This window comes from Centruroides sculpturatus, unplaced genomic scaffold, assembly GCF_000671375.1.
Source record: "Centruroides sculpturatus isolate CEXI.00-Female unplaced genomic scaffold, Cexi_2.0 scaffold292, whole genome shotgun sequence".
Lineage (NCBI taxonomy): Eukaryota > Metazoa > Arthropoda > Arachnida > Scorpiones > Buthidae > Centruroides > Centruroides sculpturatus.
Window position 1 is genome coordinate 55,900 of NW_019384986.1, and position 11,682 is coordinate 67,581.

Below are 11,682 nucleotides of genomic sequence, written 5' to 3' on the forward strand. Positions count from 1 at the left end.
TGTTGAATAATTGCAATTTGTTTATAAATTTTCTCTCCAGCAGAGTTTTCAAACAAATTAAGATTATAGACTAAATAAATTTTTAAAGACTGTTAAGAGATTCTATTCGGCATCATTTTATTTATAATTTGTATATAAATAATTATCATTGTTCGCTAAATTTATATCATAAACTCCATCTCTTGCAGCCTAAGCAACATTCATCTGTATAATCGTATTCAAATAAATTTAATAAACTCTTGCACAGTGGCGTGCCGCCCATGGAAGCTGTGGAAGCGCCGCCTATATTTTCTAAAATATAAATACATTTATATTTTATTTTTAAATTACAAATTATATTTTCTATAATTTGTAATTATATACAAATTATACTTTCTAAAATATAAATACATTGAAAACTGCTTAGGAGACCACCTGCATTCGACGGGCATCTGTCAAAACGGACAAAAATTTCTGGCACGGAATAGTTTATACATACAAGTAGAGTCTTCGTATAAGTTACCTGTATTAAACGACCACCCGTGTAACGCGACCGCAGGCATCGATTTTTGGTTCGAAACAACATACAACAACTGTAATAAGCGACCACTTTCGCGAATGTAGCTGGTCTAAACTATTGTAAGAACCCATCTCAACAACGTTTCCACCTCCTAATATAATGAATTAATCTAAACTCTCGTTCGAACCCATCCCGGGCACTTCTCCCACCCTCGAAATTAGGTGCAGGCAGTGGTGATATTCAGCGGGTTCGCACAGGTTCGGCCGAACCCGTTGTTAAGATTTTCAAAGTTTTCCGAACCCGTTGTTAAACACACGTAACATTTCTCAGTGATTTTTTTTTTTTTTTAAATATTTTAAAATATGTATAACAGTTATATATCATACCACTTGTTATTTATGATCCAAAATGATTGTGTAAGACATATATCAGCAAAATTATTTGGTACAGCCTACACTATGAAATACATAAAGAAAAAAACAAAATTATTATAAAAAAAATAGATTGTTTTCATGTAACATTTCCTTCACTTACTACAGTATTCCTTACTTCACTCACACAAAATTTACAATCAATATACACTTAATAAACTATTTCTTAATTTTTATTAACATTGTAAAAATAATTAGCATTATTTTTAAAATGCTAAAATTTATTAAACTATATTTAATGTAATTCCATCATTTAAAACTACTACATATTTATAAAGAAATTAAACATTTATAAAAAAATTTACCTCAATAAAAAATGCTTGTTTTTCATTTTCCGTCTCCATCTGTTTTATTGCAACATCCTTTCCTCTCCATTTTCCCTTTCTTACTAAACCATATGTGCCTTTACCAACTACCTGTAATAAATTTTATATGATTTTTTTTATTAATAAAAGCACAATTAATTATTACCAATTATAATGTATTTAATATGAATTACCCTTAATAATAATAAAGTAATAACTATTTATTCTAATCATTAGATAAGAAAATTACATTTATATATGTTAAATTTTTCATAAGACTACATAACTTCTTATTCATATAAATAATGAAAAAAATTGTTTAAAATATATAATTATTTAACTTTGAAATACTTATAAAGTAGAATTAATTTTTTTTTGTTGTAAATTATCATATAAATTAATAAATTAATCAACACATTCTTCTGTAATGTAAATAAAATAAGAGTAAATTGATTGTAATTAATAAATATAAAAATAAATTTTAGTATAGCAGTATATAGCAAACTCAGACCAATAGGGGGGGATAAAGGTTGTCAGAGTTTATGAAACTTCTGAGTTAGTGGGGTATTGGAAAAAATACCCCACTAACTCAGAAGTTTAGAAGAAGGTGATTGTAGGTACAAATAAGAAGGTGATTGTAGAGTACAGTAATTTATTACAATCAACTCAATATAAAAGTTTTGCTGGGCTTCAGTAGATTATATTGCTGAATTTATAATTATAAGAAATGAGCTCAGAAAATTTCATGACAGCTCTGTATAAATAATGTATGGTATGATCTTTAATAACTTACTGATGACAGTAATATAATGTATGATAATGCAGACTTTCAAATATCAATAGCATTTATTAACCATAATTTTTTTATTGTCAAGAAATTTTAAATTACTGTATAATTTTTCAAAAAAAAAAAAAAAAATTGTCCAAGTTATGCAAAGTCTGAGTTTATGGGGGTTTAATGAAAATATCTTTGGTATATTCATGTAAAAATATTGAATTTGAAAAAAGGTATGAAATTCACTTATATAGTGTATAATGTAAATATGTTATATTTGAACAGAAATTTTACAAAATTTTAATTTTTCTCAAAATTATGAGATCCATTCAGGAATATAGTTTCAAGGTTATAAAAATCAATGACATAAGATCATCTAAACTGTGCAATACAATGATATGAATACAGATTAGGTCAATTGCATATAAATGAAAATAATTGATTAGATAGACTATTAAAAAAAATCTTTAACATACAAATTCTTAACTAATAATTTTTTAAAATTTAATTAAAAACTGAAATGAAAATGTATTGATTAATAAAATATTTGTTATGATTTCATTGACAACTATTGCAATTGTGCATTTATTTTATGCTTAATTAGTAGAATAATTACAGAATATAGATTTAAGAAATATGGTAATTTATAATGTAAATTTGATAAAATTTAATACTTATTAATATAATAATAAACAAAATATCATAATCAAACTTTATTACAAAGAAGAGTATTCTAATTAAATAAATAATAAAAATGATTCTTTACACACAAAAATATTTTATGTATTTTACTAAATTAGCTTTAAAATAATTTTATTTTATATTTTTCAAAAAATGAAGTTGAGAAAACAGAATTAACAGGAACATTAAACTGAAATCCTACAAAAATTAAGACGAAAATAAAAAATTTCATTAAAAAAAAAAAAAAGTTATGAAATGAATTTACATGCAGATACAACACACATACATACTACTTTACTTTTATTTTCATTTCACATATAATTAATGTCAAAATATAACTAGAATGAGATGTGAAATCCTACAGACAACTTCTCAGAAATAAGAATAAAAATTATTTCTGTATTGACTTTCAAAGAAACAAAGCAGTGAGACCTAAGAGTTGTTTTATTATTTGATATATAATTTCTATTGCAAACAGAATAATGAAATTGGAATTGTCTAGCATTAGAAATGTATTACACTTAAGCTGCATTATATTTTTAAGATATATGAAGTTAAAATTCACTTAGTGAATTTGTAATTCATAATTTTAGAAATATGATAACCAGTTAGTTATGTATGATTTTACTTGATAAAAATAATCTGTACAACGACAAATGGATGTACCTTATCTGTTGTTATACTTAAAAAAACTGCTCTTAAAGATAGATAATAGTTTTTTACCTTGATTCTAAACAGTAAAAAGTTTTTTCCAACAAAATGATCAAAAATAACTGTAGAAAATACATCATAATAATGTATCTACAGAGAGAGGCATGCATCTTTGAAGAGAGGCAATTGCATCTCCTGAAAGATGCAGTGTTCTCCGCAGAAACTTTTACTAGCTGAGAAGAATGTAGTAGTAGTCAGGTGGACTAGAAAGAAAAATATATATGCCAATTCTTTATGTGGCTCTATTCATATAACTTATATTTCTTCATTAATTTCTCTCTCCTCCATCATTTTTCATATACCTTCTTTACTGGCCCTTCTTAATATTACTCTCACTTTTTTTTTTTTTTTTTTGTGGTTTCTGTTCCATAGATAATCACACCATATCAACTGCCTTCTTTTTATTTCATCAACAATCAATTCCTTTATGTTTATTACTTCTCTTTTTATTTTGCACATGAATGAAATGTATAGTCAGTCAATCCATCCATTTTAATTACACTTTCTTTCATCTGTTTTTAAATATTCCCTATATTTTGGCTCCATATACATAATGTACTTCTCATTACGGCATTACATAACTATATTATATTTTCTTTCTCAGATTTGGCATTCAATCAAAATCTATTCAGCCTTTTAAACTGCTTTTATTTTTTCCTGTTTCCTATTGCTCAATTATCTCTCCTATCTTGGCTTAATTCTACTCCTAAATATTTATAATAGCCACATACTGTAAGTTTTACATTTTCTATTTTTATACTATTATCTATACTTCCCTTATACAAATAGTTTGCTTTTCCCATATTTAATTATTCATAAACACTTAGTATATTGATGTGTATTTGAAAGAAATCATACAGAAGTTAACTGATCACATGGACAAAAACACTGTCAAACAATTTTATTGTTGATTTTATGTCTTCACAACCATGCATATTAGTTTATTCTAAAAATAACTAAATTATTATTTTTTTTATTCAAGTTTTTGAAAGTTAAGTATCACTGATATTGAAAAGTCTTCTAATATAGTAGCACAATCATGTTTCTTGTAAGCAGTCAACAATTTATTGTCATGTCTGTCAAACTGATCTACAGATATCACAATGGTTGTGTACAGAGTGAACAGTTCCGGAGCTATTGAGTATTTTTCTGCTGAACACTCTCAACAGCAGCACTGTTTTGGAATGTTTTGTATTTTCACATTTAGTAGCAGATTTCATTTACACTAACTTTGTGTAGCTATAACTGATCAAAAATGGCTTCATCTAGATAGCACTGAAGTATATATTATTTACACGTATAAAAGCACACATTACAGTACTAATTAATCTATTTAAAAACAGTTATCATCAACTAAGAACAGAAATATGCAAAATAAAACTTAAAAACATTTGATGAAGTAAACTATATTAATTTTAAAGTTTTTGTAAACAAGCAGCAACTCTTGTAGCATCATATTAACTTGTAATTCATTGACAAATGACTTCCAACAACTTAACATTGCATTGAATAATAACAATCCACACAAAAACGGATACGAGCTTGACACAAAACAGATACAAGAACATCAAGCAGATATTAAAAATAACAGGCACACCACCGCCTTATCGACCTACGTTACCAACCCTGATATAAGGGTGGACTTCCAGAACACCAGACTAATCAGACAAGCATTTTGAACTGATCACATCTGACACCTGGAGGCCTGGGAAATTCATAAAGCTAATGGTGGGGGCACCTGCATCAACTTCAAAGATGGTGAAACGATTGCACAGGCATGGAGGTATTTGTTTGAGGAATTCAAACAGTAACAGTCGGAGGGGTGAAACCCGACACGCACAATTATTTACATCTCTGGTGACATCGCTACGACGGTCAGGAGGAAACACAGTCAGTCAACACCTGAAGCAGACCTCGGTGGAGGTCGAAAGCATTTGTGGAGTGTACTATGGACATAACACTTGTAAAAAAAGGTTTCGTTTTTGTAATTCATCACTAAGCAGTTGTAATTCATCACAGATTGTTGTAATTCATCACTAAGCAGATTCATTACCATTAAGTAACAGTAACCACTATATTATCATCACTTAGTTAAAACTGTTGAGTATGCTGAATGCAGCCAATGATGATGGTCTATAGATGTCACTATCCTTGTTTTCTATTGGCTATTGATTTCCCATTTCTGCTTAATCACAGCAGCAGTCAAAATGTTTTAAAATTTAATTTTATGGAAATAGAAAGTATTTCTAATTTTTGTTACCAAATTATTTTTTACAGATGAAAAGGGTTTTACAGTTTATAGGAATCATCATTTTGATGTCAAGTACCATATACTACAAGTACACCTTAATTTGTATATCCATTCAAAATCTGACAATAAGAAATTTTTCTTTATACAGGTATGTAAACTAAACATCTGCATAATTTTGGCAGGCATATTTGGTATCTGTTTGAAAATGTGCTAGTGTAGGTTGATGTTCAGACTCTATTTTTAAATCCATGTTGTCATGGCAACAATATTACATATGTAAATAAATACAGCTTAATGAAGAACAAAAAATTGTAGTTGGAAAATTTTACAAATAAAATGGGGAAATGAAAGTTTTACAGTTAAGCATTTTGTGGTAATGGGAATTAAAAAAAGTACAATATCACATAATGGCTGAAAGTGCTAGATTGTTTGCTAGAAAGTGAGACTGTTGCTAGATGTCCAGGGAGTGGGTGAAAGAGAATTAAAACAAGTAAAATGGCAAGGCTGTGCTTGGGACAAGACTATGTCTCAGAGACCCACTACTAAGTGGAATCACTTTGACGCTCAAGGCGGGTCTCATTCTCATTCTCCAATCTTCTTTGGTATCGCTGCTTTTGGGCACGATTGTTCAAACTTTACCTGCCACGACCACGAGGTCATCCACGATGCATTTTCGATGAAATTAACCTATCCAATTTCGAAATTTCCTGTTGCGTGTTCCCATTTCTCATTGCATGTCGGCCTGGGTTGAATTTTTGTCGATGCATAACAAAAATTTCCTGTTTTTGAAAAAAATAATCATGGCTATTGTATCATCCAAAATTATTTTTTGTTTTGCACAAACAATATACAGTTTAACCCGATTATAACGTCATCGAATGTAATGACAACCCTAATATAACGTCAAATTTTTGTTGGTCCCACGATTTTACTATACAAGATAATGTTAAAAAACCTACTTGTAATAACATAAAACCGTTTTAACGTCATATTTGAAGCACTCCCAAATTTACAAAATTAGATTACAAGTTTTATTTAACATAGAAGAAACTACGTTCTTCTATAGTATTCAGTCCTAAGTCAGAGTTAACTTCTTAGAATGACTGTGGGTGATACTCTCCCCCATCTGACTACGGTGGGGTGAGGTGCCTGTTTTGCCTGTTTATAGAAGAGGGTTGGCATTGGATTTTATTTTGACTCGGTTCTCGGTCCCCTGACTAACTACAAGTCTGAATTTTTTTATGCGCAAATGATTTGGGCACCTAATATTCTGTGCCAAATATCAACTCTTGACATGTACTCCTTCATACCTCTAAGCTGGTAACATAAAACGGCAGTATGATTTTATAGACAAGACATAGTCTTGTCAAAAATGGCAAACAGTAAAAGGGAATCTTTGGAAAGAGAGGTGATCAGAAAGGTTGGACAGTCACTAAGAAAATGTGAAAGAAAGTTCAAAATATCTCATCAGTAAGTTAGAAACATTCTAGTTGAGCAAAATTTTATCCTTCAGGAGCAAAAGTCAGTTCCAAGATATAAAAAACAAATCAAGTCAGAAAAGACTCTGCTGTGAAAAATGTGTAAGGAAGATTTCAAGATTTCAAACAGAATGGACAATCAGACGTATTTTACATTTGACAGAAATGTACGCACTGGAAACAATATTATTATAAGGATGGGATTAAGCTTGATCCACAGGTAAAATTTAAATTTAAAAGCATCCTCTAGCCATCAACAAAGAAGTGCACATAAAGGAGAGTATTAGAAGAGGCTGATCTCATTCCTCAAAAAACACCACTTGAATGGACTTTATATGTCTTCTGGCTGGGCTTTGCAGCTGCACATTACACAACAGATACAGTTTCCATGCTAGAGGAATATGGAGTCCAATAGGTCAGCAAAGATAACAGCATTGCAGACGAACTGAACAATTCTGGCACTGGTTGAAATAGAAGATATAACAAAAATGAAACTGAACTGAAACAATGCATCAAGACCAATCTGTGTCAATTTAATTCAGAGCACTTTCAAATTCTAATAGTTAGCATGAAGACTGAAATCAGAAAAGCTATTAACTACGGACCAGATTACATAATTTAGTGACAGGAAAAAACTAACTTTGTCACTTTTTGTTCCTGGATATATGTATTGTAAAAATTAAGCAGTTTGATTTGTGTGCAGATTTTTTGTTTACAGATTGACAGTGACAGACAAGATGAATCCTTTAGTTCTTTAAACCGTACGCAGATACTATAATATTTCAAAGAAATGTTACAATGATTGTTTCATAAGATTATTGGAGTTTTAGCTTGTTTTTTTATTCATTCTCTAGAAAATAAATAGAAACAGTATAAACAAAAACAGTTGGTTTAAGAAGATTTTAGTAAATCTATTGGTTGCTTAATCTAAGTTGCATATGTTTTGCCGAGACAAAATCCTAATGACACCCTTGTGCTAGTCAGACAGCAAAAGTGTATGTCACCTCTTCACGAGATCCAGACTTCAAAGTCATCCCAGATATGGCAAGCTCTGCATCATCAAGCATCAAGATGTAGCTAAATCCATAATAAGTACAACACAAAACATTCTTATTATCTACAGAATTTCAAAAATAAAATAATTTTAACAAATAAACACAAGAAAATTTCTCTTTTCAAATGTTTGCCAAGCTTTATTATAATTCAAATCGGCGGCACATCCAGATGACGGAAAGAGGTCCAGCACCCTCCAAAGGAAAAATAAAACAGAACTCTAAAAAATTTCCCAAAAATTTTTTCCTAATTAAAATTCTTTTGTATTTATATTGTGTTGTGTCTTCCAATACTACTTACAAATCAGTACCATGTTAGGTAAGAATTTTATTAAATTTGCATTAAAAATGTCTTCATCTGTTCAACTTGGCTTCCCTGAGATTAAATACTGAGTGCACCACCGATTCAAATACCATGGTATTTGAATTTCAGTGGCGCACTCAGGATTTAATCTCAGGGAAGACAATGGCATCATATTAATAAGGAACTTAAATCTATAATTAATATTCCACGTGAATAGTGATGTCATTCAAATCAAAGCTGTATTTACGTATTTCCTTATTTCATTGTAAAGTTACGTAGCGTTTTCCGAATGTTGTAGCACACTGAATAATTTCCTAAAGAACTAAAAGTAATTCGTTAATAAATACTTTCAATTTTAAAAATGAAACTGTAAATACATTCAACTGTTATCCGTGTAAAATAAACGACAATTATGACGATTAATTCCTATTTCAAAATATATAAAAGTTTGTTATTGTTGTCATGCAGCTTCTAGCGACAACATCCGCGTGAAACGTATCAAATATTAAATATGATTTAGGCTTACTTTATCTAATGTTATTTCTTTAAAATCGATCTCTTCTACGAACGTTGTCGATGCATCCATTGCTTAAAATACATCTAAATTCACGATCCTTCGATACCTGTTACCTGCAAAAGACACACATTCTGCAAATGGGAAAAGTTTACAAAACTTCGTCAGTGCATCCACATCTTCCTTCTGTAATTATCGAAGCGCCACTTTACGGTAATAAATAGCAGAGATTTTGTTATCGTCTGTTTATCTAATTTTTTAAAACTTTTTACATTAAAAATAACTAAAATTTTATTAATATCGTTATTTGGAAAATAATCCATTTTTATATATTTTTAATGAAAATCAGCAACTTTATGNAGCTTAAGCAATGACGTCATCGAACGGTACACACTTGGTAAGTAATCCTACAATTTCTTATCTATAGCATAGTTTATATGGATTATTCCCAAAAAATTATACATATTTTGGAAATGTTGAGTCAAATTAGTCTAGAATCAATTAATTTTATGGAAGAAAACCTTTCAAACAGCCATAGTCCCTAAACTGTGCACGTGTCGGGCTGTGATTGGCTCATGTATTTAAGTGACTCGTACAACATGGAAATTACATAACACGGAACGTATCTACCGTGTTATAGGGGGTCGACTGTATTGTAGTGGTTCCCAGACTTTTTCATGGCCCTATTTGAGCATTAACTAATTTCCATGATCTAAACAATAAATCTATACATATATTTATTTAGTAAATTTAAAGAAAAAATGTTTTTTACTTTTAATATTTTCTTTCAAAAAATAAAAAAAGTAAAATAGAAAAATTACAATAGTATTGAAAAGTATAAAATAACCCAATACTTTTCATTAAGTTCTTTCTTAAAAAAGCCATATTTTAATCTTTGTTATTTTAATATTGATAAGCTATTGCTGTAACAGTCCATTGCAGTTATGTCAATCTTGTTGTATCAGCACAGCTGCTGATTGCATCATACACACTAATTTACAAAAGATGCATATATGGAATATCTTTATTTGTATTTATGCTTGTTTAATGTGCATTTAAAAATGGAAAGATGCAAAAATGTATGAACTAATAGGAAATTAACCATTGAGGTATTTGGGGAGGTTATTTTATTACCAAAAATTTCCAGAATTGTGGAATGTGTGCAGTCAACTGTTGTGAAGAATTTCAATAAACTAAACAGGAAAGATTAAGAATTTTTAAATGAGAACATGGGTGCATTTCCTTATCAAGCAGCTAAGTGAGCAAACCAATGATGTAGTTTGTTTCATATGAAACCAACCTATGTCATTGGTTTGCTCACTTAGCTACTTCACAAGGAAATGCACTCAAATGTTTATCAAAGAGTTTATGCAATCTCATAATTGATAACAATATCTATTGTATTGAAAATGTATTTTTGTTTTGATTAAATAAATCATCTTCAACTGAAACCATCAGACACAATAGTGAGACCACATGAGAATAATACTTAAACATTTCTTCATTCCTCATAGAAAATGTTTTGCATCTCACGAAAAAAACACAATCCACAGTTGAGAATCACTTCTCTAAGTATTAATTGAGTTATATCATTTAAATTGAAATTTGTTTTATAAATAAATGATATTGAATATCAAATATATATATATATTATACATACAGCTGCTGCTACTCTCCTTATGAACAATTTGACTGTACTTTAAAATGTAAATTTTGCACAGATTTTGAATTTATGTTGTTTCTTAAAAGGTTTGTATTGAAATCAGTCTTTGGCCAATAATAAATAGTAAATTTTTAATAAATAATTAATGTGGGCTTATTTCTATTGCATATTGTCATTTTTCATTTTCATGTAAATTCTGAGGCTCCAATTCCTGTTGTGAGGTGGCATTATGTTGATAACTTTGGAGTATTAGCATTGTTTTGCTATTGTTTGCAATTTTTATAAACTTTTACAATTAGTACATCAAAAAAGCTTCCAAAACATGATAGTAAATTAATCTAGCAGTAGAGATAAATGCAAATATTGCTCTTTTACCATAGTAACTAAACTGGACATTATAAAACTAAGTGCATTAGGTAAAAGAAATCAGGTTTGAAACACCTGCTATTAGGTAGTAGTAAGTGGGTAAACAAGTGTAATGTATCCTATTAAGTACATTGAAAAAGCAAACACTAACAATAAATGGTTATTCTGTGTACAGTTGTACTTTCTGGGTTAGTTATCAACTTACAACTAAACTTCAGAAATCTAACCTGTTCATAAGTGGGGAGCACTTGTATATATATATAATGTCATACTTGACACTACAAATTATTTACATTAAATATACAGAATATATTAAAATGACTTGAATATATTTTTTCCAAGAAATGATACTTTATAATACTTAAACTATTTATGTAAAGAAATATTAATGTGGTATGATATGATATTCATTTTTATCATAACTGAGTTGATAAAAATTTAATAAAGTTATAAGCAACATTAAAAATGTAGATCAGAAAACTATTANACTGTTTATTTAATATTTTTTGCTTAATGTCTTTTGTCCTCTAATAAACCGGTAATTATTGTCGCGTATATATGCTATATTGTACCACATTCACTTATTCTGCATTGTAATTGTATTTGTATCTGTATTCTGATCTAATTTAATAAATGCGATGCAAGACCTCAT

At 29.3% G+C, this 11,682-nt stretch overlaps 1 protein-coding gene across 1 annotated transcript in view; it reads right to left on the reverse strand.

The window, feature by feature from the left end:
• Nucleotides 1-9,221, reverse strand: part of LOC111632919 (mitogen-activated protein kinase kinase kinase 7-like) — a 36,136-nt gene extending 26,915 nt beyond the window's left edge. The window contains exons 1-2 of the mRNA XM_023377445.1: nt 9,014-9,221; nt 1,236-1,346 (exon numbers count right to left, since the gene is read on the reverse strand). Of these exons, the coding sequence (XP_023233213.1) occupies nt 1,236-1,346; nt 9,014-9,073 (171 nt within the window). The 5' untranslated portion in view covers nt 9,074-9,221. The remainder of the gene's footprint in view (nt 1-1,235; nt 1,347-9,013) is intronic.
• Between the last annotated feature and the right edge of the window lie 2,461 nt (nt 9,222-11,682).